This window comes from Poecilia reticulata, chromosome 10 (genome assembly GCF_904066995.2).
Source record: "Poecilia reticulata chromosome 10, P_reticulata-male-v2, whole genome shotgun sequence".
In the NCBI taxonomy this organism is placed as follows: Eukaryota; Metazoa; Chordata; class Actinopteri; order Cyprinodontiformes; family Poeciliidae; genus Poecilia; species Poecilia reticulata.
Window position 1 is genome coordinate 32,984,744 of NC_088839.1, and position 27,396 is coordinate 33,012,139.

The window sequence follows — 27,396 nt, forward strand, 5'->3', positions numbered from 1 at the left end:
GAGACCAGAGAGGCATAAAAAGGTTTTTTAGTGCTGCGTCTGTATCGCCACCTGCAGGCAATAATCTGAACAGCTGGTGTCCAGCATGTGTGGGATCTGCAGAAAGGTTAGCTCCTCCTTCCTGTAAACCAGACGAACTCAGGACTGGATAAGGACTTCCTGTGGCAGGTTGTTCTTCTGGAGCTGCAGCAGGAAGTCCAGTCTCTGATAATTAGCCGCGTGCTGTCGGGCTAACTCCTCCAGAACCTGAGGCGGTGCCGACCCGCCAGGTTCTGCTCAGGAAGCCATTAGCTAACCGGTTCCGTCCTCTAGAACGGGCCAATCGGTGACGAGCGACGCTGATTGACCGGTCGGCCAATCAGCCGACCGGTCAGAGCAGGTCGGCTAATCTGAAGCACTTAGCATGAAGCTAACAGCTGATTGAGGATTCTGCGGCGCTGCGGTGAGTGTGTGTGCGTGTCCCAGAATGAGTTAATCTGGTTACTGTGTGTGTGTGTGTGTGTGTGTGTGTGTGTGTGTGTGTGTGTCCGCCGGGCCGCAGCAGAATAAATGATGGCTCCCCGTGTGATGATGAATGGTAATTTAGATTTAACATAACTGGACTAACGAGCGCGCTAATGACTCTGAAGCTAGCCTGGACAGCTCTCACTCGACGAGCTCACGGCTTGCATCCCAATGAGCTGCGGACGAGGCACACACACACACACGCACACGCACACACACGCACACACACACACACACACACACACACACACACAGGGTGGAATAACATGCAGAACTGCTCTAATAAATGCAGTCACACAGTTATTAATGCAGAGTGAGCGTGTGCAGGCGTGTCGCTGCGATGATGTCAGGCTAATATGAAGCTGATTAATTGATAATTACACATCGGTCGGCTTTAAAGCAGCTGAATTAGACACAGTTTTTGTTCACCGATCTCTCCACTCCCTGCTGACACAAAGATTAATGAAAATAAATGAGGAGAAGGAGATCACTTTCAGATATAAATAACATTAATCACCTTGATTTATCTGTAAGATCTCTGCAGTCAGAGCCGGAGCAGAACGTGAGATGTGGATCTCTGCAGTCAGAGCTCCGTCTTTGGGATGTGACTTCATCACAGATCTTTAAATTCATCTGACTGGATTCCTGAACCGTTTCCATCAGGTCCCAGAAACGGCTCAGCGCTGATCCCGACCCGAGGAGCAAAGCTAGTTTACATTTAAATAAACTTCTAACATGTTACTCAGTTTTTCATTAGTTCAGGGTGTCCAAAGTGCGGCCCGGGGGCCGTTTGTGGCCCGTTGGAGTAGCTTTGTGTGGCATGAAGATTTTCACATTTTCAATGACAAATTCAAAACTTTAATATAAAAATTACGGAAACAAATAAGTGTTTTCCTTTTACTCACCATGTTTGTTTTTGTTTCATTTGAACATAAACAGAAACTAAAATGTCCGCCGTTTTACTCCAGAACAAACTCAGTCGCACCAGATGGTTAAAACGTGTCGAGGTTTTCAAAGCCGCTTCTCATTTTTATTGTTGGGAATAAATAAAAAATATTATCTGACCAACAAGTTGCCAGATCCTTTTTGGGACATTTTGTTAAAATATGACATGTTCATTGTTTGTTGCTCAGCAAATAAAAATATCATATTAAAATTATTTAAACTGAAAACAAAATAAATAAATTTGAGTTTGTTCAAGTTGGTGATTGGGAGCTGGACTGGGAGCTGAACTGGGACCTGAACTGGGAGCTGAACTGGGGGCTGAACTGGGGGTTGAACTGGGACCTGAACTGGGAGCTGAACTGGGGGCTGAACTGGGGGTTGAACTGGGGGCTGAACTGGGGGTTGAACTGGGACCTGAACTGGGAGCTGAACTGGGGGCTGAACTGGGGGCTGAACTGGGAGCTGAACTGGGGGCTGAACTGGGGGTTGAACTGGGAGCTGAACTGGGAGCTGAACTGGGACCTGAACTGGGAGCTGAACTGGGGGCTGAACTGGGGGTTGAACTGGGAGCTGAACTGGGAGCTGAACTGGGACCTGAACTGGGAGCTGAACTGGGAGCTGAACTGGCTCTGGTTGTTTTAACGGTTGGTCAGGTTTCTGATTCATGGCGACAGAAACATTTCCTGCAAACAGGAAGTTGTTGAACTCGTAGCTCTGTGCAACGCGCCGACATCCTGCTCAGCTCTGCAGGTTCAAACTGGCTCTTCTGACAGAGACGACCTGAAATCTGCTGCTGATGGAGGAAAAACACAGAATATGAAACGTTCCAGGCGTTTTATCTCTGGAGCCAAAGCTAAATGCAGAAAGGAAGAAAGTTATTTCAGAGTCATATTGTGGCGTGGCGTTCTCTGTGACCAGAACCGCTCAGAGAGGAGCCTCACATCCACACACATCATCATTTCTCTAATCAAAAATCACATAAAATCTTCTAGTTGCTTTTTAAAAATGGAGATTTGAGACGTTGGAAACAGAAATAATCCGATCTGTGGAGCTGAGGGGTCAGAGGTCAGCTACGGGCGGGCGGCGCTGCCAGGATGTTGACCCTGGTCGGCTGGGAGAAGCCGCTTCGTCTCGTTAGCGGATGTTGCTTGTGCGTCAGATTAACGGCCGTACCAGAAACGCAACATAAAGGTTCCGGTTCTGGACTTTTTACACATTAAAATCTACATAATGAATGAATGAAAATGTTCTTTTAATCCAGCTCTTTTTTATCTGGATGTTTTAAACTTTAACCTGCCATCATCATCGTCATCATCATCATCATCATCATCATCAGGGACCTGCAGCAGCAGCAGCGAGCTCGCTCGCTGATTGGATGATGGAGAGTTGGGGGTTTGGCAGGATGTGGCGCAGAAAGGAAACAGATTCTGACCCTGAAACGTTTCCTGGCTTTATTGTCTCTGAAGATTTTGAATAAATTTTAGAGTTTGTTGGTTTTTTGGAGGAAGGTAAAGAAACGCGAACGACTCCAGAGGGGAGGCGATTTAACCGGGACACAGGAAGCAGGCGGACGGAGAATGCATGCTTCTTTATGCTCTAAAACCCTCCAGATGATTCATCCCAGTAGAGTATTTTGGTTTTCATCAGGAAGAGCTCAGTGGAGGCGCTGCTCTCTGGGTACTCCACTCACCTGAACAATGGAGGACGATTTCCAGGCAGCGTCGTTTTTTAGACGTTTCAGCAGAAAGAAAACCTGCAAACTTCAAGTCAGCTGGTTTTATTTTCCTGTTTTTTTTACCTTTCAAAGTAAAAAACAACAAAACGAGATAAAAGAAATGATGTTTAAATTCCTGAAGCATATTTTACCTTCACTGCTTTATTTATGCAGCAGCTGAAGCGTTTCTGTATATTTTGTGTGATAATCAGTCAGTGTGTCGTGATCCGTGTTCCTGTGTGTTTATTTTTGAGTTTCTGTGTGATTCTGTTCCCTGTGAGTCCTGTCTCTGCGTCTTTCCCCGTTGATTGTCTCCCAGGTGTGTCTCGTTCCCGTGATTGCCCCGTGTGTATTTAGTCTCACCTGTTGTCTGTGTTCTTCGTCGGGTCCTTGTCTGTTGATGTCGTCTGTCTCCATGGCTGCCAGTTTTCCTCGTGCTGTTCCTTGTTGTTGGGGTTTCATCATTAAACATTATTTTCACTACATCCTGGGTCAAGCTGCGTCCACTTCCTCACCACAACCTACCAGCTCGTGACAGTCATGAGGTTGAGGTGGTGAGAGACGCAGGTAGACCCAGGATGTAGATGAAAATGGTGATATTTAATGAAGGGAGCTCAACAGTCCAGTACAGGCAGAGGATATAGCACGCAGCTAACACCGGTAGCACTGAAACACAGAGGACCAGAGCTCACACCGACAGGACTTCCCAGTTCTACTGGGCCAGATAACTAACAGGACGTAAGACGTACGTTTGACAGACGGCAGTAGACGAGGAACCGACGAAGAACACAGACCACAGGTGAGACTAAATACACACGGAGTAATGAAGGGAAGGAGACTCACCTGGAAGACGATCAACGGGGAAGACAAAGAGACGGGACACGGGGACCAGGACCACACAGAAACACGGATCAGAACAATCTGACCTTATTGATTATACAGGTTTTAATCTAACAAACAGTTTTAACTCCTGACAACAAACTGAATTCATCCTGATGAGTTTCTGTCTTCATTCAACCTCCACCGTCTGTATGGACCAGCAAGATAATCAATAATCAATACTGCTACCAGAACCAGAGCAGAGCTAGAGCCAGGGCCAGAACCAGAACCAGAACCGGAACCAGAACCAGAGCAGAACCAGGACCAGAGCCAGAATCAGAACCAGATCAGAACCAGAGCAGAACCAGAACCAGAATCAGAACCAGAGCAGAACCAGAACCAGAATCAGAACCAGAGCAGAACCAGAACCAGAATCAGAACCAGAGCAGAACCAGAACCAGAATCAGAACCAGAGCAGAACCAGAGCAGAACCAGAGCCAGAACCAGAACCAGAGCAGAACCAGAACCAGGACCAGAACCAGAACCAGAGCCAGAACAAGAGCCAGAACAAGAGCCAGAGCCAGAACCAGAACCAGAGCGGTCTGAGGGTTGATCCAGCTTCAGCGGATCTTTAATCTGAGTCTAATCTATAAACCTCCAGCAGGATTAAAGTCTCGTCTCACCGAGTTTCTCTGATCTTTAGAAACGTTCGGCCGCTGGTGGAAGGCCGACTGGGGAACCGTCTTTATGTGGCTCAGACGGGTCAGGTCAGAGGTCAACCTGAGGTCCAGCTGGAACAGCTGAAGGTGACTCTAGATCTATAGCTCTAGATCTATACCTGGATTGTTTCTCTAGTTTAGCCAAAGCCTCTGGTTTTCTGTAACTGTCTTTCTGCTGAATGACGTTTATTTTCCCCAAAAACTAGTTTTTTTGCTCTGATTGTAAACAGCTGAGCTTCCCAGGCCGGTTTCCAACGGCAACACTCTCCAAATGTCAATTTTCACAGAGATGAGTGGAGCAAATCGCCTGACTTTGGTTGTTCAAACACTTGAGCATATATTAAACCAGATCCTTCACACACACGCACACACACACACACACACACACACACACACACACACACACTTGGCATCAGTCAAAGCAGAGTGCAGCTCTGAGACGGAGCCGCCGTGAAGGAGGCGTTAAACCTCGTGGGAAAGTTTATATTTGAGACGATTTAACGGCTGAAAGCTTCTAAGTTTCCACCTGAAGAACCCGCCGTCCGTCCGTCCGCCGCCGTCTGTGCAGCTTTTCATGTCAACAGGGAGTGAAAGGTTGTGGGGTTAAAGGTCACGCCAGCCTGCAAGCTGAAATCTCTGTGGCGTTTCTCCAGAGCGGCGCCCCCTGGTGGAGCTGCTGGTTGATCCGTTGCCGTTTGGATTCTTTTCCTCTGGTTCTGGATGCAGAGCAGCTGGAAAGATTTTCTCGTTCTCCCTGTGAATGTGTGGGTTCCCTCTGGGTACTCCGGCCCCCAGGGTCAGTTAAAACCCACGGAGGTCCAGATACGAACTTCCCACGTGGTTCAGGGTCCAAACAAAACTCCACTGTTTGTGTTTTAGGGTCTGACCAACCGGCATGTTCACGTCTTCACTGCTAGCAGTCAAGACTTTATGGCAAACAGCTAGCTAAAGCAGAGGCAAATTAACATGTAATATTTTAATTTAAAAGGTCTAAAAGTTGTTCAGTTTCTCAAAGGATCATTTTTAGTTTATAAAAATGAGAGGGGCCACACAAAGCTACTTTAATGGGCCACAAATGGCCCCTGCGCCGCACTTTGGACAGCCCTGCTGCTGGTGTTTAGATTCTGGTGGAGCATAAATTACCCAGAATGCTTCAGAGTGAATCCTCCCATCAGCCTGTAATATCTGCTCAGGCTGGTTGAGACTCTTCAGCTTCGAGCAGCTTTCCTTCCTGGATCTAAGCTCCGCCCATCTTCACTGCATGATGCTGCCACCACCATGCTTCACTGAGGGGATGGTGTGTTCAGGGTACAACGGTTTTCTGCATTCAGCTCTTCAAATAAAGGTCAGATGAGTGAAAACCACATTGTGTGGACAGCAGGTGAGCGGAGGGAGGACGGAGGCGGAGGATTCTTCCTGGTTTCTCTGGGTTTGTATTCGCTGCCTGTTCTGGTGATTCCACCAGATTGAAGAGCTTAGCGAGGCGCTGATCACATCGCTCTGTGTCTCAGCCACACACACACACACACACACTTCACTGACCGCAGAGCCTGTCTTGCTGCAACAGGGACTCCTCCACATTGCATGCAGCTTCAGAAACCAGCAGACATGTTCATGCTGACTCAAGACTGCAGATAAAACAAGCAGGTCGCCGTGGAAACACACACACACACACACGCACACACTGCAGCTTGTAAATAAATTAACAGGGAGAAACGACAAACCAGCCATTTAGTTCTGGATTAACTGACATTAACAACTGGTTTAATCTGACTGGTTAATCTGGCTGGTTTTACAGGAAGCACTAGGGTATTCACGCCCTTTAAACTCCTTTCACTTTATTAAAATAATGAGGAAGGAAATTTATTTTTATTTATAAAGATGTTTATTTTAACTCCAGCTTCCAGCCCCCTTTACTCTCACCCCACAAAATAAAATCCAATGCAGCGCATTGTGTCCAGCAGACAGTTTTAATGAACAGGTTGGTCGTCCAATCAGAGCAACACGAAATGACCTCATGTAACCAGACTAATCTTGTTCAAGTTCATCAGAAGGTTTCTTCTTTTAAAAACTTCTGCATCTTTTCATAACATTTTCACTAGAATCTTATAACATTTTAACTAGAATCTTATAACATTTTAACTAGAATCTTAAAACATTTTAACTAGAATCTTAAAACATTTTAACTAGAATCTTATAACATTTTAACTGAATCTTATAACATTTTAACTAGAATCTTATATCATTTTAACTAGAATCTTATAACATTTTAACTAGAATATTAAAACATTTTAACTAGAATCTTATAATATTTTAACTGAATCTTATAACATTTTAACTGAATCTTATAACATTTTAACTAGAATCTTACAACATTTTAACTAGAATCTTATAACATTTTAACTGAATCTTATAACATTTTAACTAGAATCTTATATCATTTTAACTAGAATCTTATAACATTTTAACTAGAATATTAAAACATTTTAACTAGAATCTTATAACATTTTAACTAGAATCTTATAACATTTTAACTAGAATCTTATAACATTTTAACTGAATCTTCTAACATTTTAACTGAATCTTATAACATTTTAACTAGAATCTTATAACATTTTAACTGAATCTTATAACATTTTAACTAGAATCTTATAACATTTTAACTAGAATCTTATAACATTTTAACTAGAATCTTATATCATTTTAACTAGAATCTTATAACATTTTAACTAGAATCTTATAACATTTTAACTAGAATCTTATAACATTTTAACTAGAATCTTAAAACATTTTAACTAGAATCTTATAACATTTTAACTAGAATCTTATAACATTTTAACTAGAATCTTAAAACATTTTAACTAGAATCTTAAAACATTTTAACTAGAATCTTATAACATTTTAACTAGAATCTTACAACATTTTAACTAGAATCTTATAACATTTTAACTGAATCTTATAACATTTTAACTAGAATCTTATAACATTTTAACTAGAATCTTATAACATTTTAACTAGAATCTTATAACATTTTAACTGAATCTTATAACATTTTAACTAGAATCTTAAAACATTTTAACTAGAATCTTATAACATTTTAACTGAATCTTATAACATTTTAACTAGAATCTTATAACATTTTAACTAGAATCTTGCAACATTTTAACTAAAATCTTAAAACATTTTAACTAGAATCTTATAACATTTTAACTAGAATCTTATATCATTTTAACTAGAATCTTATAACATTTTAACTAGAATCTTATAACATTTTAACTAGAATCTTATAACATTTTAACTAGAATCTTAAAACATTTTAACTAGAATCTTAAAACATTTTAACTAGAATCTTATATCATTTTAACTAGAATCTTATAACATTTTAACTAGAATTTTATAACATTTTAACTAGAATCTTATAACATTTTAACTAGAATCTTATAACATTTTAACTAGAATCTTATAACATTTTAACTAGAATCTTACAACATTTTAACTAAAATCTTAAAACATTTTAACTAGAATCTTATAACATTTTAACTAGAATCTTATATCATTTTAACTAGAATCTTATAACATTTTAACTAGAATTTTATAACATTTTAACTAGAATTTTATAACATTTTAACTAGAATTTTATAACATTTTAACTAGAATCTTATAACATTTTAACTAGAATCTTAAAACATTTTAACTAGAATCTTATAACATTTTAACTAGAATCTTATAACATTTTAACTAGAATCTTATAACATTTTAACTAGAATCTTACAACATTTTAACTAGAATCTTATAACATTTTAACTGAATCTTATAACATTTTAACTAGAGTCTTATATCATTTTAACTAGAATCTTATAACATTTTAACTAGAATATTAAAACATTTTAACTAGAATCTTATAACATTTTAACTAGAATCTTATAACATTTTAACTAGAATCTTATAACATTTTAACTAGAATCTTATAACATTTTAACTGAATCTTATAACATTTTAACTAGAATCTTAAAACATTTTAACTAGAATCTTATAACATTTTAACTGAATCTTATAACATTTTAACTAGAATCTTATAACATTTTAACTAGAATCTTACAACATTTTAACTAAAATCTTAAAACATTTTAACTAGAATCTTATAACATTTTAACTAGAATTTTATAACATTTTAACTAGAATTTTATAACATTTTAACTAGAATCTTATAACATTTTAACTAGAATCTTAAAACATTTTAACTAGAATCTTATAACATTTTAACTAGAATCTTATAACATTTTAACTAGAATCTTATAACATTTTAACTAGAATCTTACAACATTTTAACTAGAATCTTATAACATTTTAACTGAATCTTATAACATTTTAACTAGAGTCTTATATCATTTTAACTAGAATCTTATAACATTTTAACTAGAATATTAAAACATTTTAACTAGAATCTTATAACATTTTAACTAGAATCTTATAACATTTTAACTAGAATCTTATAACATTTTAACTAGAATCTTATAACATTTTAACTGAATCTTATAACATTTTAACTAGAATCTTAAAACATTTTAACTAGAATCTTATAACATTTTAACTGAATCTTATAACATTTTAACTAGAATCTTATAACATTTTAACTAGAATATTAAAACATTTTAACTAGAATCTTATAACATTTTAACTAGAATCTTATAACATTTTAACTAGAATCTTATAACATTTTAACTAGAATCTTATAACATTTTAACTGAATCTTATAACATTTTAACTAGAATCTTAAAACATTTTAACTAGAATCTTATAACATTTTAACTGAATCTTATAACATTTTAACTAGAATCTTATAACATTTTAACTAGAATCTTACAACATTTTAACTAAAATCTTAAAACATTTTAACTAGAATCTTATAACATTTTAACTAGAATCTTATATCATTTTAACTAGAATCTTATAACATTTTAACTAGAATCTTATAACATTTTAACTAGAATCTTATAACATTTTAACTAGAATCTTAAAACATTTTAACTAGAATCTTATATCATTTTAACTAGAATCTTATAACATTTTAACTAGAATCTTACAACATTTTAACTAAAATCTTAAAACATTTTAACTAGAATCTTATAACATTTTAACTAGAATCTTATAACATTTTAACTAGAATTTTATAACATTTTAACTAGAATTTTATAACATTTTAACTAGAATCTTAAAACATTTTAACTAGAATCTTACAACATTTTAACTAGAATTTTATAACATTTTAACTAGAATTTTATAACATTTTAACTAGAATTTTATAACATTTTAACTAGAATCTTATAACATTTTAACTAGAATCTTAAAACATTTTAACTAGAATCTTACAACATTTTAACTAGAATTTTGTAACATTTTAACTAGAATTTTGTAACATTTTAACTAGAATTTTATAACATTTTAACTAGAATTTTGTAACATTTTAACTAGAATCTTATAACATTTTAACTAGAATTTTATAACATTTTAACTAGAATCTTAAAACATTTTAACTAGAATCTTAGAATTTTATAACATTTTAACTAGAATTTTATAACATTTTAACTGCTTTTGTAACTGGAAAGCAGAAACTTTGTAGTTATGATGAGATAAAACCTGTTTAAAATAGATTAACGAGTTTTCTCGATTTAACAAGAAAGTTTCTCCTTAAAATGAGAAGATTAGTGAGAAACTCATTTTAACATGAAAGGTCGTCCTTATAACTAACTTTCTTGTTACAACTAACTTTCGTCTTTTCTTGTTACAAGGAGAGAATTACTCCTTAAAAGTTTGTTTTACTGAGTTTGCATCGTCATAAAGTGTTTCATAACGAGATGTTTTACGTCGTTAAAACAAGATAAATTTTATATGTCGTTACTATAGTAAGCTCTGGCGGTTAAAATGAAATCTAAACTTCCTGTAAGACGCTGAAATGTTCAGCTGTTCTCCCACAGCCTGAAACAAACTAGAAAAGTTTCAAACGAGTCTGGAAGCGAGTAAAATAAGAGCGTCCAGAACCTGGAGGTCCAGAACCTGGAGGTCCAGAACCTGGAGGTCCACTATGGACAGGCGGGTTGTTTCCCATGTTTACCCTGGATGGAGCCGCCTGGCCGTGGGATCAGCACTGCCACAATAACTGACAGCAAAATTACAGACGGAAATTATGTTGTTGTTGCTGCTGCTGTTGTTGTTGTTCCTGTTGTTGTTGTTGTTCCTGTTGTTGTTGTTCCTGTTGTTGCTGCTGCTGCTGTTGTTGTTCCTGTTGTTGTTGTTGTTCCTGTTGTTGTTGTTGTTGTTGTTACTGTTGTTGCTGCTGTTGTTGTTGTTCCTGTTGTTGTTGTTGTTGTTGTTGTTCCTGTTGTTGCTGCTACTGTTGTTGCTGCTGTTGTTGTTGTTGTTCCTGTTGTTGTTGTTCCTGTTGTTGTTGTTCCTGTTGTTGTTACTGTTGTTGCTGCTATTGTTGTTGTTGTTCCTGTTGTTGCTGCTGTTGTTGTTGTTGTTGTTCCTGTTGTTGCTGCTACTGTTGTTGCTGCTATTGTTGTTGTTGTTCCTGTTGTTGTTGTTGTTCCTGTTGTTGTTGTTGTTCCTGTTGTTGTTGTTACTGTTGTTGCTGCTATTGTTGTTGTTGTTCCTGTTGTTGTTGTCGTTCCTGTTGTTGTTGCTGTTGTTGTTCCTGCTGTTGCTGTTGTTGTTGTTGTTCCTGTTGTTGTTGCTGTTGTTGTTGTTCTTGTTGTTCCTGTTGTTGCTGTTGTTGTTGATGTTCCTGTTGTTCCTGTTGTTGCTGTTGTTCCTGTTGTTGTTGTTCCTGTTGTTGCTGTTGTTGTTGTTCCTGATGTTGTTGTTCCTGTTGCTGTTGTTGTTGTTCCTGATGTTGTTGTTCCTGTTGCTGTTTTTGTTGTTCCTGTTGTTGTTGTTGCTGCTGTTGCTGCTGCTGTTGTTATTCCTGTTGTTGTTGTTCCTGTTGTTGCTGCTGCTGTTGTTGTTCCTGTTGTTGTTGTTGTTCCTGTTGTTGCCATTGTTGTTGTTGCCGTTGTTGTTGTTGTTCCTGTTGTTGTTTCTGCTGGTTTTGTTGTTCCTGTTGTTGTTGTTGTTCCTGCTGTTGCTGCTGTTGTTGTTGTTCCTGCTGCTGCTGTTGTTGTTCCTGTTGTTGTTGTTGTTGTTGTTGTTCCTGTTGTTGTTGCTGTTGTTGTTGTTCCTGTTGTTGTTGTTGCTGTTGTTGTTGTTACTGTTGTTGTTGTTCCTGTTGTTGCTGCTGCTGTTGTTGTTGTTCCTGTTGTTGCCGTTGTTGTTGTTGTTCCTGTTGTTGTTTCTGCTGTTTCTGTTGTTGTTGTTGTTGTTGTTGTTCCTGCTGTTGCTGTTGTTGTTGTTCCTGCTGTTGTTGTTGTTCCTGTTGTTGTTGCTGTTGTTGTTACTGTTGTTGTTGTTCCTGTTGTTGTTACTGTTGTTGTTGTTCCTGTTGTTGCTGCTGCTGTTGTTGTTGTTCCTGTTGTTGCCGTTGTTGTTGTTCCTGTTGTTGTTCCTGTTGTTGTTGTTCCTGCTGTTGCTGCTGCTGTTGTTGTTCCTGTTGTTGTTGTTCCTGCTGTTGCTGCTGCTGTTGTTGTTCCTGTTGTTGTTGTTGCTGTTGTTGTTGTTCCTGCTGTTGCTGCTGCTGTTGTTGTTCCTGTTGTTGTTGTTGCTGTTGTTGTTGTTACTGTTGTTGTTGTTGTTGTTGTTCCTGTTGTTGCCGTTGTTGTTCTTCCTGTTGTTGTTGCCGTTGTTGTTGTTGTTGTTGTTGTTGTTCCTGTTGTTGTTGCCGTTGTTGTTGTTCCTGTTGTTGTTGCCGTTGTTGTTCCTGTTGTTGCCGTTGTTGTTGTTCCTGTTGCTGTTGCAACAGAAACTCTGGGTTTTTACTCTGAGGTTGTTTTTGATTTAGTTTTATGTTTCCAGTGTTTTAATAAACCTGGTGGAGCAAAACGAATAAAAATATCCAGAAATAAACTTGATATTAAACCATGTGGACAGCAAAGAACAGGTTTTATCGTCTGATGATTATTTTTGCTCTCATTTTTTAGCTAAATTGAAACATTTCTTTTTATGAGTAAAACTAAAATATGGGGAAAAAAATCAGACATTGTTCAATAAATAATTTTTCATTTTAATCTTCCCATTGTGAACTGCAAAACATTAAACTAGATTTTATTAACAGATTCATTAAATTGTTCTAATTTAACATGTTAGTGTCGTTTCCTCATGTTTGCATTATAAGAGACATGTTAGCGTGTTAGCATGTTAGCATGTTAGCAGCTTGTTCCAGTCTGTCAGTATCATCCCAGAGGGAATTATCTTCTCCACGTCTTTGCATGAAAACTACAGGAAATCAATACGGGGAGTGTTTCTCCAGCACACACAGCGCTGTGTGTGTGTGTGTCAGTGTGTGTGTGTGTGTGTGTGTGTGTATGTCAGTGTGTGTGTGTGTACTCTTGCGTATGTGGTAATGACAGACGGCGGTGTTGTTCATTCCTGTCCGGGTCGATATGACGACTGAGACGCTGCAGATCGCGCCCGGCTGCAGCCGCTGACAGCAGAGACGCTGTCTGGAGGAAAACAGATTAAATGAGTTCATGTTCATGTTTTTGGACCCAAACGCTGAAACAGGACGGAAAATCAGGAACTTTTTAAACAGAGATTCTGCAGCAGAACTGTGAAACTGGATCCTTCCGTTCTCACATCCTGCTAACTTTGGAGAAAAAGGAAAATGCATTTCAGATTTTCAGATGTTTTTGTCTGACAACCTGAAGGTTGTGGGTTCAACTCCTCACCAGCTCTGGCTCCTAGTTACTCCAGTTTCATCCCACCATCTGAAAACCCTGGAAAGCTGGGAAATTTAACTCCGCCTGTGACAAGCCTTGGTGTTCCTCAGGGATGCTGCATTGGGCTAGGTCTTTTAAAACGGTTTTCTTGCTTCCTTTGGGTTGAATCTTGCCTCAGTACGATATTTTGCAGATGACATACAGATTTCCATGAGTTCTGGTAAAAAACACTTGAAGCTGCATTGAAGAGGTGAAGTTGAGCTGAAATCTTTCTGAGATAAACATGTTCACTCCTCCAAACATCTAAATCTAAACATTATTGCAGTATTTTCCATTTCGCCTCATACAGCAGCTGCCATGCTGGATTTTAGTTTCCTGACCCACATGCAGGTTCACACATAAAACCAGAGAGTACTGATCAGTGAAAGTTTAATGGAGGTTCTTTCCAAAAATAAAATCAGATTGTGCTCCAGGGAACGGGTCGGCAGGTCAGCTCGGGTTCTGTTTGGAGACGGGAGATATTGGTAGAGACCGGAGTTTGAGACATCTTGATTGGTTTAGAGGGATACGCTTACTGTCGGATGGCGGTTGCGCGGAGAGGAAAGGCGAGGATCCGGGAGCGTTCTGAAGACCAATGATGGAGAGCGGCAGGCGGAGATGTTCGGTCTGGGCAGGGAGCATCTCAAAGTCCGGACCGGTTCCAGCAGCCCGTCTGGATCTGAGCGAAGACAAAATATTACTTGAACATCCGTAACATGATCTTTGGACCAACAAGTGGGACCGTTGAGCGATGAGTGACTGCTCACTGCTTCTTAAAGGTCCACCAGCCAATCAGCTGCCGGTGCGCCAGCCAGTCAGAACTCTGCCCCGAAGATCCTCTATAGGAAAGAGCACTCACACCAACCCGAATCCTAACAGCAGCAGTTTCAGTTTCCAGTCTGTCCTCCATTGTTCATGCTGGTTTAATCTAACATGGCAGCTCTGAAAATGAAAGTAATTCTTTTTTATTGCATCTTTATTGATTTTATGTCTCTCTGATATGTTTGCCTCTTTTTAGCGGTTTATTGTACGACAGTTGGTCAAGTCCTGGTTTTTATTTTTCTTTATAAATTGAATTATAAAGTTGAAAGAAGTTGCACTGAACTGATTGGAGGTTCTCAATCTGAACCTGATGGAGTTAAACAAACTGCAGAGTTTGAATAAAATGAGGCCTGTTCTGTTGATTTAAATTAAATAAACTGAACAGTTTTAAACATCTGAAAAATAAACATAAAGTGATTATTCACCGTCCTGTCTCTTCTGTCCTGCAGCACCCTCAACAACAACAACATCACCCTCATCCCGCTGTCCAGCTTCAATCACATGCCCAAGCTCCGGACGCTGTGAGTAGCACACACACACACACACACACACTCCAACACACACACTCCAACACACACACAGACACTTTTTTTTCTAAATGAGCTTTATTCGACAGTTGAGTAACTCTTCAGATTGTAAAACTTGGTTTGATCTACTGTATTTTATTTTGGGGTGTCACACTGAATACAAGTGCACACCACACTTTTCAGATTTTTATTTGAGAATAATTTTTTTTCTAAACCATGTTTCATTTATCAGTTTTGCCTGGATTTCTCTTTGAGGAACAAACAGCAGTGTGTGTGTGACTGTAACTGTGTGTGTGTGTGTGTAACTGTGTGTGTGTGTGTGACTGTAACTGTGTGTGTGACTGTAACTGTGTGTGTGTGACTGTAACTGTGTGTGTGTGTGTGTGTGTGTGTGTGTGTGACTGTAACTGTGTGTGTGTGTGTGACTGTAACTGTGTGTGTGACTGTAACTGTGTGTGTGTGTGTGTGTGACTAACTGTGTGTGTGTGTGACTGTAACTGTGTGTGTGTGACTGTAACTGTGTGTGTGTGCGTGTGTGTGTGTGTGTGTGTGACTGTAACTGTATGTGTGTGTGCGTGTGTGTGTGTGTGTGTGACTGTAACTGTGTGTGTGTGTGTGTGTGTGTGTGTGTGTGTGTGTGTGTGTGTGTGTGTGTGTAACTGTGTGTGACCTGCGACAGCCCGTATCCTGGCTCGTTGAAGCGTCCTGCAGTCAGAAGCAGATCCGTTCTTTGTCGTTTTAATCCTCCTTGTCAGTAATTAGGGCTCGGCGGGGGGGCGGGCCGGGAGGCGGCTATCTCCAGGTGGGGCCGTGACTATAACCTGGATTTACAATGGGGCGCAGTATTAAATCTGCCGCCTGCTGCTAGCTTCAATGCGAGCGTCTTGCTCCTTAACAGGATTTGTCCTCGGCTTTATTACAAAGGCAGGCCGAGCGGCTGGCTCACAAAACGCTGACAACACATTCTGCTCTTCCTCCTCCTCCTCTTCCTCCTGCTGCTGCTCGTCATCTGTGTGCTGCACCTGATGCTTTCTGCAGCAACGCGTTAATTATATGAATACCTGTAGCCTTTTGTATTTTACATTACTTACAGTCTGTAACTTGTTTGCTCACTATGTCTGGAGCTGTTTATCACCATCATCATTAGAGTTTATGAATTTATGAACTTATGAGCTTTTGGAGTAAAATAAATCTCTTTAAATCTCAACTGTTTTCTGGTTCAGATAACATTTCACACAGCAGCTCAGTGTTCAATTATAAAACAAGGAAATTCTTCATATTTTCCTGAATTTTATGTCATTTTTGTGCATAAATCAAAGTAAAGTTTGGTTAATAATCATAGAAAACGGATATTCTTCCACATCTTTTCCTGTTTTCATTCCCAGCTTTCCCATTTCTCCAGATTGAGATTACTAGTCCAGTCCAGATTAACGGTCTCTCTCCTCTTCCTCGTCTTCTTCGCAGCCGTCTGCACTCCAACAGCCTCCACTGCGACTGCCACCTGGCCTGGCTCTCTGATTGGCTGAGGGCCCGGCGGGGCTTGGCCCCCTTCACGCAGTGCATGTCCCCGGCCCACATGAGGGGCCTCAATGTCCCCGACATCCAGAAGAAGGACTTCATCTGCAACGGTGAGTCGGCAGAAACATTTCATTCTGTAGTTTTCCGTGAACCGCGGCTCATTTTATTGTTTGGTTATCAGTTTTGATAACCAGGCGATTGAATGGGAGACATGATGGAAAATAAGTATACCGCTTTTTAATATTGTAGTGCAAAACTGGCAACAATAATGCTTCAAATTTATCATCAGAAGAGATGAAACAGCCGAGTTATCATCGCATTTTAAAAGTCTTTCTCTTTCTCACTGTTTATTCACTGTCACATGCTGTTTTTATTTTAATTATGTAAAGCACTTTGAAATGCCTTGCTGCTGAAATGTGCTGTACAAATAAAATTTGATTGATTGATTGATTGATTGATTGATTGATTGATTGATTGATTGATTGAGCGAGCACCTGCATTGGCCAGCATTTATCTTCATAAAAAAACCTTCCAGATCCTCCACTTTGAGTGAATAGTGGCATACGATCTGCACAAGTTACAAAAATATGGATATGCACAAGTGTGGCTAACAGGCAGCTAACTGATGGCTAACAGACGGCTAACTGATGACTAACAAACAGCTAACAGATGGCTAACAAATGGCTAACAGACGCCATCAGACAGACGTCTGGTCTGTTAACAGAAGGCTAACTGATGGCTAACAGATGTCTAACAAATGGCTAACAGAAGGCTAACTGATGGCTAACAGACAGCTAACAGATGGCTAACTGATGGCTAACAAACAGCTAACAGATGGCTAACTGATGGCTAACTGATGGCTAACAAACAGCTAAACGATGGCTAACTGATGGCTAACAGACAGTTAACAGATGGCTAACTGGTGGCTAACAGACAGTTAACGGATGGCTAACTGGTGGCTAACTGATGGCTAACAAACAGCTAACAGATGGCTAACTGATGGCTAACAGACAGCTAACAAACAGCTAGCAGATGGCTAACAGAAGGCTAACTGGTGGCTAACAGACAGTTAACGGATGGCTAACTGATGGCTAACAGACAGCTAACAGATGGCTAACTGGTGGCTAACAGACAGTTAACGGATGGCTCACAAGCTGCTAGTGCCTGCATCACTCAATGCGTCGACTTTAAACCAGAAAGACTCCGCCATTTTTTATTTCACCGTCACTAACTTTTCCGCCTCTCCGTCGGAATCCCGGTGTGCTTGCGTCAGTTTGTTGCTGTTGATTAGTTTGAGCTCTGATGCCATCTAGTGATTGAAGAACTGCTTATCATTGAAACATGAATAAAAAACATGAACGTTAAGTATTGATTTAAAATCTCGTCATTCCTCCTCGTCTTTTCTTCTTCATGTCATGCAGGACTCTTCACAGCTCCTCAGCATTTTTCGCCTCTTCCTTTTATTCTGTTTCCTTCTCAGCTGCTTCCTGTGTCTTTGCTCTCTTCTTGCTAATATCCACTCATATTTTATGTGCATATTTTGCCAAAATAATAAGCAGCATTAAGATTCAGTTTCTTCCTTTTTCATATCAAAGAGATTGCATGTTTTCCCAAAAGGTTTTTATGCCTCAAAATCAACACAGCAGCCACCACCCGAGATTAAAGTTCATTCTGAGGAGACGAACCCGGCAGTAAGAAATATCCTGAAATATGAAGAATTATGGATGAAACTTCAGCTACAGCAGGAAGTAGAAACACAGCTCCAGGCTGCAGAATTGTTTTTTTATTTCTGGCTTTGAGCGCAAAATAACTGTTCAGAAAGAAGCAGAAACTAGCTGTCCATCGCTGATTGCAGGTCCGGCGCAGACGGAGCTGAGGGCGTGTGCTCCTCAGGTCGCAGTCTGTCCCCCCAGCTGCAGCTGCAACAACAACATCGTGGACTGCCGACGGAAAGGCCTGGCGGAGATCCCAGCCAACCTCCCAGAGGGCATCGTGGAAATGTAAGCTATTTGGGTTCATTTCACTTTCCCTGCAGCTGATCAGGTTTTCACTCTGGCTTATTGGGTTAGCATTAGCTTCTGATAGCTTATTTACTTGTTTAGTAGTTTAGCGTTAGTGTAGCTAAGATTTTTGTTTAATGAATTAGGGGTGAGTGAAGGTAACTTTTTGATTAGCCGTGCCCACCACTGGTAATAACTAATACTGATTTTAGTTCAGACATGTATTTTCCATTTTGTAAAATGTCCACCAGAAAAAAGAAAGACAAGATTAAGAAAATATACATCATTGCTATGGTTCAAAATATGTAGCAATGATTTGACAACAATTTGAGAGAAAAAATTTGTTTTCCATGATGACCAAGGTGGCCATCTTGAAAAACCTAAATATTTCTATGGGTCCAGTTACGAATGATTTGACAGCCAAAGTATTTATCAGTGATAAATATTGACATGTTTAGTCCAAAAAAAACATTTCCCTTGATGACCATGGTGGCCATCTTGAATTCTTCAGTGGCTAACGTTTTTGTTTTGTTGTGTTTTTTTCCAAAAAGCAAGCCGAGTTACGTAATGTGAAAGATTTAGAAATATTTTTGATAAAGTTTTGGCGATGGAAGGGGTAGTTATTTTGGGTGTATCAAAATTTATTTTACAAAACTGCAACAGAAACACTTTTTCACATCATGAGTCACATGATGAACAACAGGATGTTGCTACTGGTGTAAACCAGTAGCAACAGGAAGTAATTGGTGGTGATGGCGCATTTTGTAAACTTTAATGATTTATTGTGTAAACAAACTTTTTCATGTGCAAATTGTTTTGTTTGATATTAGTGGAATATCGACAAAGATTTGTCCACATTTGTCAGCTATTGTCACAGCAACACAGTTTTCTAAAAAAGAAGTCATAAATAGTTATTGTCACTTTTATTGTTTTCACAATATTAACACAAAATATCATGATGAAACTTTTAAGTCCATGTTGCCCACAGCTAGTACCACGATGGAGGAAAAATGTCTCAAACGCATCAATAACAGCCTGAAGTTCTGATGTTACACACACACACACACGCACACGCGCGCGCGTTCCACCAGGGGACATGTTTGATATCCGTATCGATCGCCGTCCCCGGCCTGTTTGTGCAGAGGACAGCTGCTTGATTGCTCTGTGACTGAAGGAGAAACTCTGCAGGACATTTCTACCACGGTTCTTTTTCCAACTCCTAATGTGACCATTGATATAAAACAAACTGCATAAATTTATTTTTCCTCACCTAGCAGACATTTCATTAAATAAAATACTCTTACTTTGTAAAACAAACTTCTTGTTATTGGTACTAATTATAAATGCCTGGAAATGATTTTGTATTATTGTTTGACTTATGATTATTTTAGATGTATTCTAGGCTAAAAGAATAACTTTTTCTTTTTGTGGCATTTTACTGCATTTTTCGACATTTTGCAGCGCTTCGTGGTGTTTTGCTACAATTAGCTGTTTGCAACATTTTGCTGCGTTTTGTGGCATTTCACAGAGCCATCCTGTCTGTTTGGAGTGGTTGTGATGAACGTTGTTGCCGCAGAGTTGAACAGTTTGACGTATCAGCAGTTCTTTAATGATCTTTAATGATCTATGTGTTTATTTGCCGCCATTGTTTGCTTCCATCAGCTTCTGTTTTCATCAAGGTGTGACCCACTTCCTGTTTCACCTGTTCTGAGGTTGTTCTGTTTTAAACCCTGGAGACGTTTCAGCCTCTCCTTCAGCCAGGAGTCGGCTCCTCGGGTCGGATTGTTTCTGATTGGTTCTGTCAGAACCAAAGTGTTCTGGTTTCCTCCGAGTCTGAATAGAAATCAGCTTTACTGACTGTAGATGAATGCGGTCAGAACTAGAACCAGGAAGATGTTTTGGTTTTCATTCTAATCGGATCAGTTTCAGATTTATCTTAATTACTGATAGAAAGGAGGCAGATATGGATGGATGGATAAAGGGAGAAAAGGAGGAATGGAGGAGGATGTGAAGAGAAGAGGAAGAAGGGGAGGAAGAGGAGAGCTGGATTAGTTTCCATTCATCATCCTGACAGCCGACCCTGTGGCCGGCCTTGGGACCTCACCACATCCTTCACTTTCTCTCCTCTAATTTCTCCTTTGCTGTCCTTTTTTCCCTCCATCCTCTCCTCCTCTTCCTCCTCCTCCTCTCTTCCTCTTCCTCCACCTTCACATCCACTCTGATGACATTCAGAGATTTATTGAAAGTAAAATGTAGAAATTTACATCTGGAGCTAAATCTTCAACTAAATGTTGAAAACCTCTGAGCTGAACTTTTAGTTTGTTTTCAGCTAAAACTGATAAAGTAGAAAAACTTTTCTAATAATTATGGCACAGAACCAATGCAGCGGTTGCCGTTGTTTATTTTTACCGCGTTCTCAACTCAGAGCTCTGTTCTAAGCTCCCTGGTCTAGTTAAAGTCCCAGGAGAATTTATGTTTGTGATGGTAGGAAAAACAGAGTCTAATGGTTGCTATGGAGACCAGGTGAACCTGCAGCATACTGTCATCCCCAGTTTGATCAACTGAAAGTAACAGAACTAACTAAATTTATTTTCCATACAAAAATCCCAGCTGGGAACCTTTGTATTGATGTGTTTCTGGACGTCTGTAAATCTGCCACACAGCTACATCTGCTAACAGCAGCAACGGAAGCTGCTTCTCGGTTGATTTCTGCTTCAAACCGATCTGATCGGACACTGGAAAAGACTGTTGCAGTGTTCAAGTTGTGCTAAAAGGAAGATTGGATTCAATATTTTTGCAAGCAAAGAATCAATAAAAAAAACTTGAAAAAGATTAATTTAAAAAACAAGACTTATTTCTCAATAAATAAAACAGAAATAGACATTTTGATATTAACTTATGATGTATTTGCAATAGTTGAACCTACATTTATGGAGTTAGTTATTTTTCAGATTTTATCTTTTCAAATGTTTTGCTTCATGGATTTAGTTTTCTAATAATTTTGTTTTTCAGATTTTATTTTTTTAAATTTTTGCTTTTCAGATTTTATTTTTCAAATCTCATTTTACAGTTTGCGTTCCTCTCTTTTCGGGGGCCTCATCCTTCCTCTGAAAAACAAGTCAAAGATGCATTTCTATTGGTCAGTGTGGAGCAGGAGCGAGCCTTTCTGCTGTGTGGAACAAAGTCTGTTTGAAAAAATTCCAAATGTAAAACTTTAACAAAATAAAATAAAAAAATAAGAAAAAACACATTAAAAAAATTTAAATACATGAAAAAATCCTGATAGAAAAATAAAATTGGAAGAAATAGACAACTGCATTAGTGTTCTTTCAACTTTAAAATGTTTTTATTGAGAAGTTTTTTGAATTTTAATTTTCGAAATGCTTTTTTTTCTCCAAATGTCAATTTTTGAACTATATTCCTTGCTTGCAATAATACTGAAACAAATTTCTGTTTTTGTTTTACTATTTTTATGTGATGAAAGTTCAGCCTTTAAAGTCGATTCTCTGATTAATGTTTTTCTTCCTGAAGCCGTTTGGAGCAGAACCTGATCAAAAGCGTCCCGACAGGAGCGTTTACAGCCTACAAAAAGCTGAAGAGAATGTGAGTAAACAGACACACACAAGACAAAGTTTTGTTTAGATACTGAAAACTTCAAATATGAACATTGGGATTGTCCTTGTATTACACCAAGGTCCCAGTAATGTATGTATTCAAATCAAAAGGCATGTTAAACCACATTGACAGACACACACACACGTACACACACACACACAATAATAATCCATATGGATCTATTAATTTCCCTCTTCCCACCTGTTTTCTCAGCTCTGTCTCTTCAGATTTTGTTGCTCTCTGATTTTCCTCCTGATTCGTTGTTTTTCATGTTTCCGATCGTTTGTCTGACAAGTTGAATCCTGTTAGCAATTTTTTCCGTACTCTCATTCTGCCCACAGAGACCTGAGCAAGAACCAGATCTCCGACGTGGCGGCGGACGCCTTCAGCGGACTGCGGTCGCTTACTTCACTGTAAGTGCGCCACGCATCCCAACACGCAGGAAAAGAGAAAAGCAGTCAGGAAGTCACTGAATAAAGGAGTTTCACATGGTGCTGAGTTTGTGTCTTTGTTTGTCCCTCACAGGGTTCTGTACGGCAACAAGATCGCTGAGCTACCTAAAGGAATATTTGATGGACTTTCTTCCCTGCAGCTACTGTGAGTCTTCAGGAAACTGAAATATTTTCATCATTTTAGCTTCACGACACCAGAACAAAGGAGATCGATGCAAGGTGGAAATGCAAAAGTCAGGATGTAAGAAAACAGAGATCGAGTCGAACAATGACTTTGTTTTTTAAATTACACAGTTAAAAATGAACAGCGGTAATTTGGGTTATTTAAAAGATGAGCAGAAAAAGATGATTTATTTTTAAAAGTCATGTCTTCACCATGTTAATCATTCATTCTTAAATGTCATAGTTTCAAGTATATTTAGCATGTTAAGCTGTCTAGCTAAATAAATACAAGAGAATATGATGCTACATAAAGAGAAGAGAAAACGATGCAAGGCTCATGTTTCTACGCTGCATCATTTAGTACATCCAACTTTTTAAAAACAAACTGATCCTCTCCTCACAGCTTCCTGGACCTGCTGTCACCATGTTGGACTCCACAGCAGACCTTCAGTGGTCATAATGTTCTGCTTGTTTTCTTGACTGTTGGTGTTTTAGATTACTGAACGCCAACAAGATCAACTGTCTGAGAGTGAACGCCTTCCAGGACCTGCAGAACCTGAACCTCCTGTCTCTGTATGACAACAAGCTGCAGAGCATCAGTAAAGGCCTCTTCGCTCCGCTGCGCTCCATCAAGACTCTGTAAGTTCAAGATGGCCGCCATGGTCGTCAAAGTAATGCATTTTTTAACAAAAGGTCCCAATATTTATCACAGATAAATACTTTTGGTGTCGAATCATACTTTATTGGACCTTTGAAATCGTACTTACTGATAATATTTAGATTTTTCAAGATGGCCACCATGGTTGTCATGAAAAGATAATTTTTGCACTGAAATTGTCAATTAGTTGAATGTGTTTGGTGTCAAGTCATAGCCTACATATTTTGAACCATAGAAATCCTACATATTTTGTTGATCTGGTGGACATTTTACAAAATGGCTGCCATGGCAGTAGTGGAGAATAAATGTTTGCACTAAAACTGGCTGTAGTTTTTACCAGTGGTGGCTACAGCTAACCACAACATTAGCTTCACTAATAGCCAATTTGCCAGACAAGAATCTTAGCTATGCTAAAGCTGCCACTAAACATATACAAACATTAGCAGAAGCTAATGCTAACCATTTAGAACAGTGTTTCTCCCCCCTGGTCCTCACAGCCCCCCTGCTCTGCATGTTCTAGATGAGCCTCTATTCCAGAACAGCTGATTCAAATGGCTGCATGGCCATCAGGTGCTGCAGACGCCTGTTAATCACCCAGAGATGCCATTCAGGTGGCAGAAGGAAACACCTGCAGGACAGGAGGCCTGAGGACCAGGGAGGAGAAACACTGATTTAGACGATTGTGTCTCATCTTCTTCCAGTTGACGACTGATCTGAGATTCTCTGACTGCAAAGTCCTCCATTTCTGCTTCTGCTTCATTTTATCACTTTAACATTTAATGAACATTACGACCAAACTGGAAAATATATGATGTGACAAAGTTTATTCAGGTCATGAAAATGGGGAACATTTTATGGCAATAATTGGCTAAACGGGCTCCAAAACAGCGGCCATCTTGAACAATGGTGTCATTCTGAAATTAAAGTAAATGATGGGAAATGTGAAAAACATCCCGCAAGAGGACTTGAGGTTTATTTTTGAATCCATATTTGGAATATATTTACAGCAACATTGTTCATGCAGTATTATTATTATTGTTGTTGTTGTTGTCATCCTGTGTGTCTCCAGACACCTGGCCCAGAATCCCTTCATGTGCGACTGTCACCTGAAGTGGTTGGCCGACTTCCTGTTCGACAATCCCATCGAGACCAGCGGCGCACGCTGCAGCCACCCGCGCCGCCTGGCCAACAAACGCATCAGCCAGGTCAAGGGCAAGAAGTTCAGGTGCACAGGTGAGCGCCGCGCTCTGCTCTTCAGGGGTCAGGGGTCATCCTCCCTCTGGATCCTTCCAGACACAGACATGTTTCATCTAGGACCAGACATTTATTGTTTACCACTTCTCATCATGATAAGAAGCTTCTGTTTATTCAAAGAAAGCATCTATAAATATCGATACATTTGAAAATATGGTTAAACAGTCATATGATCAAATGTTTTTCAGACTTTGATAAACGTCCAGAAAACCTGAGACTCTAAAAATTATGAAGAAACAATTTTTAAAAACTAGACTTTGATGTATTTCGAGAAATAATTAGATTTAATTTTCACCAAGGAAGGAGTAAAAGTACCAGTAATACTTTTTAACACCTATTTTCCTTCACATTTTTACATATTTCTTTCATCAATATCAACATGATAGAAATTTATCCACCTCTCTCTTTTGTGAAAGTTGTATGTTTTCTTTATTTAAAAAACTAAAAAAAATAGCAAAGAAATTAGGATTTAAAAAAAATACATTATTTTAAGAAATATCTCTTTATTCTAAAGGTTGTGTTCACTTAGCTGGACTCTGGAGGGTAAAGGCTGCAGACGTCTGGATTAGATCAAAGCAGATTCAGGTGTTAGAACGGCCTAGTCAAAGTCCAGACCTGAATTTAAAGGAGAATCTATGAAAAGCTGATGTTCTCCATCCAGTCTGCCTGAGCTGGAGATGACAGATGGGAAGAAAATCTATTTTACCACTAAATAACCTGCTTTGCTTCTTTATTGTTTTTCATTTATTACACTGTGAGATCCATGTGACAGGAAGTCTGAGGGGCGTGAAGACTTTCTGACATGAAATCATTTCTGTCGTTTCTCCGCCTCCAGCCTCTTACAGAGCTCCTGCATGTTTCCTGCCAGCAGGGCGGCGCTGTCTCAGATCTGTTTCCGGCTCATGTCTTGTCAGAGGGTTGTTCCCCGTCAGGTTCCCGTTGTTGTTCCCAGGTTTAAATTCCCGACTGCTTCGGTTCTCGCTAAGCGCCGTCTGTAGCTCCGCCCCTTGCCACGCCCTGTTGGAGGCAGCGGCCTCTGCTTCAGCTCTTCCTGTCTGTCGCTTCTCCTTCCTGTGCTCCCCCCGTCCCCTGCTGCCACCTCCTCCTCCTCCTCTTGACCCCTGACCTCTCTCTGCCCCTGATTGACTGGTGCAGCTCTCTGTCGTCCCGCCTTCCTCCTGTGTGGACCTTCATTCTGATTGGTTCTGCAGCTGTCTCTTGTGCTTGATCTAACCATGTGGCCCCGCCTACTGTGACATCACATGGTTCCGTCAAGCGCCAGGGACCGCGCGGCACACGCCCACATGCCTCTCCCGGCCAATCACACGCCTCGGAGCCTGTAGGGGTTTGGCTCTGACTCCTCTGACGCCGTGAGAACGATCTGCTTCATCTTTGTTGCGCAATCATAATCTGACATCAGATATTCCAAATTTCAGCGCTGACTGACGGTAAAACTTCACAGAGCTGGTTACAGGTGCAGATTTTCATTTTAATGTGTTTTTTCCCCTTAAAAATGTTAAAATATAATTTTTTTGCACTTTCCTTCAGTTTGACTCCTGCTTCCTGTTTCCTGCTCCTTCACTTCCTCTTAGCACAGCACCACTTCCTGTTAGCTGGTCGTGCTGCTCTCGTACATGTTCCTCATTGAATAAGACTTGTTTAATAACAGAGGTGAACTCCTCCGGGGTTAAAGGTCGTGTGTCTGCTGGATGTTCATGTTTCTCCCCAAAAGATTAATTATTTTTTAAAGTTTCTGAATGTTTTGTATCAACATTTTGAATCCACAGCTCTCTCCTCAGTTTAGTGCTTTGATTTTTTTCCGTCTTCTTGCTGGTTTTAATTTCCCTCCCCTCTTCCTTCTCTCTGTTTCTGTGTCCTCCAATGTGGCTCGCCCCCTGCAGGTCAGGAGGACTACCGCAGCCGGCTGAGTGGGGAGTGTTTCCAGGATCTGGTGTGTCCGGAGAAATGTCGCTGTGAAGGCACCGTGGTGGACTGTTCCAACCTCAAACTGACCCGGATTCCTCCGCACATCCCTGAACACACCACCGACCTGTAAGAAACAGAAAACATCTGCAGGCTGACGCACATGCATGTTAGCATCGCCTTGCATCATGATGTCAGTCTAGAATACTCAGTCTGGCACCATCAGACTGAGTATTGTCAGACATCAGTTCTGACATGATGATGTCAGATCAGTAGAATATTCTTCTACTGACAGAAACTGATCATTCATGTTAATAATGCCGCTACGTCTGGATGAATAGATCTCTCCTAAAAGAACATAGAAACTGTTTCTGGAGACGCTTCCTGAGGTCTGATGGACAAAATGACTGTCGCTACACCCATAAGCCAGGGGAAGCATCCCAACTGTGAAGTATGGCACCATGCTGCCTAACTTGGATTTTCTTTTCTTGTTTTCTTTTTTGTGACATTTTATGCTGCTTACCATCTGATGGTCCAGTCGACCAGAACTTCATCATCTGCTGTGGCTCTGAGTCAAACCAACCTGTTCCCCTCCTGGCCTGTGGGGGCGCTGCACCAAGAACCACTGAAGGAAACGACACAAAAACCTCTGAAGACACTGAGAGCAACTTCCTTCTTCACCAGATGGAAACAAGATGGAGGATTTTAGCGGTTGGAGGATTTCTGCTGCTAGCGCTAGGCTAACATGTTAGCTTTGGTTGGATTTACCCAGAATGCCCTGTAGTCCACTTCCTGCTTCTGGAGCGGTCTCTGGTCCGCTTGGCGTTCACATTCAAACCGAACCCAGACCCAGGTTTGGAAAACCAGAGGTCAATTAGCATTCACACCTCACAACTGAACTGGACTTTATAGAAC

General features: G+C 39.9%; 1 protein-coding gene across 4 annotated transcripts in view; it reads left to right on the forward strand.

The window, feature by feature from the left end:
• Nucleotides 1-27,396, forward strand: part of slit3 (slit homolog 3 (Drosophila)) — a 226,983-nt gene that overhangs the window by 139,423 nt on the left and 60,164 nt on the right. For all 4 annotated transcript variants that reach the window (XM_081611949.1, XM_081611952.1, XM_081611951.1 and 1 more), the window contains 9 exons: nucleotides 14,822-14,893; nucleotides 16,364-16,527; nucleotides 18,273-18,417; nucleotides 21,949-22,020; nucleotides 22,374-22,445; nucleotides 22,558-22,629; nucleotides 23,142-23,285; nucleotides 24,374-24,537; nucleotides 26,460-26,610. In XM_081611949.1, the coding sequence (XP_081468075.1) occupies nucleotides 14,822-14,893; nucleotides 16,364-16,527; nucleotides 18,273-18,417; nucleotides 21,949-22,020; nucleotides 22,374-22,445; nucleotides 22,558-22,629; nucleotides 23,142-23,285; nucleotides 24,374-24,537; nucleotides 26,460-26,610 (1,056 nt within the window). The remainder of the gene's footprint in view (nucleotides 1-14,821; nucleotides 14,894-16,363; nucleotides 16,528-18,272; nucleotides 18,418-21,948; nucleotides 22,021-22,373; nucleotides 22,446-22,557; nucleotides 22,630-23,141; nucleotides 23,286-24,373; nucleotides 24,538-26,459; nucleotides 26,611-27,396) is intronic.